Raw genomic sequence first — 1,005 nt, 5'->3', positions numbered from 1 at the left:
ATCCATGAAGTCATTGAAAGTCTTCTCAGTGTAGAGCCTAAAACATTTCCTACCGGCACGTCCTGCTCTCTGGTAAGCACTTGCTTGTGATATTCGGGACACAAACCAGACTTCGTCAGTAGTGAGAAAACTATAGTTCTTTTGCTTGGAGAAACCAGGATCAACCACATAAACAATCCCGTCCATGCACAAAGAAGTCTCAGCAACGTTGGTGGAGACGATGATCTTTCTCACTGAAAGTGGTGGTGGTGTAGGATCGAAGATCTTGTGTTGCAAAGCTGGTGGAAGAGAGGAATACAAGGGCACAACGGTGACTTGATCTCCAAGACTACGGACAATTCTGCTGCAAGCATGTTCAATCTCTTCTTTCCCGGTCAAGAAAACAAGAACGTCACCTGTTGGTTCACACATGTGAATCTCGATAACTTTGCTTATGGCAGACTCGAGATAGTCCATCACAGGTTCTCGAGTGTACAAGATCTCCACTGGATGGAGGAGCCTACCAGAAGGGATTTTGATGAGAGGCGCACCTCTAAAATACCTTTTGTTAAAAACCTGTAGGGTTGCACTCATAACAACAAGCTTAAGATCAGGTCGGCTAATCAAGGTGCGGTTAAGAATACTACTAATAAGTAAATCTGTGGCTAAACTTCTATCATGAACTTCGTCAACGATAATCACTTTGTATCTCAAAAAGAGAGGATCCACCATAGCTTCCCTCAGAAGCATTACATCAGTCAGGTACTTGAGCACCGTTCGGGGGCTACTGCGATCCTCAAAACGGACTGTGTAACCGACTTCTTCCCCGATCTTTACATCCATCTCTTCAGCGACACGACGTGCCGCGGACATGGCTGCAACTCGATGAGGCTGCGTGCACCCAACCAACAACTGATCATCAGACCTAGGGATTTCATCCATCATTGCTTCTAAAACAAACTGTGGGATCTGCGTTGTTTTACCACTACCGGTCTCACCCGTCACCATCACCATCTGATTCTCCTT

General features: G+C 45.8%; 1 protein-coding gene across 1 annotated transcript; it reads right to left on the bottom strand.

Annotated features, from left to right (window-relative positions):
• Window positions 1–3: 3 nt before the first annotated feature.
• LOC106321968 (probable pre-mRNA-splicing factor ATP-dependent RNA helicase) lies at window positions 4–1,002 on the bottom strand (the record flags this gene model as incomplete). The annotated part of the gene is made up of 1 exon (XM_013760177.1): window positions 4–1,002. A coding segment is annotated over one exon (999 nt), but the record flags the coding sequence as incomplete, so codon positions are not given.
• Window positions 1,003–1,005: the final 3 nt, after the last annotated feature.

This window comes from Brassica oleracea, unplaced genomic scaffold, assembly GCF_000695525.1.
Source record: "Brassica oleracea var. oleracea cultivar TO1000 unplaced genomic scaffold, BOL UnpScaffold04253, whole genome shotgun sequence".
In the NCBI taxonomy this organism is placed as follows: domain Eukaryota; kingdom Viridiplantae; phylum Streptophyta; class Magnoliopsida; order Brassicales; family Brassicaceae; genus Brassica; species Brassica oleracea.
This window is presented reverse-complemented; position numbering and strand designations above follow the sequence as displayed.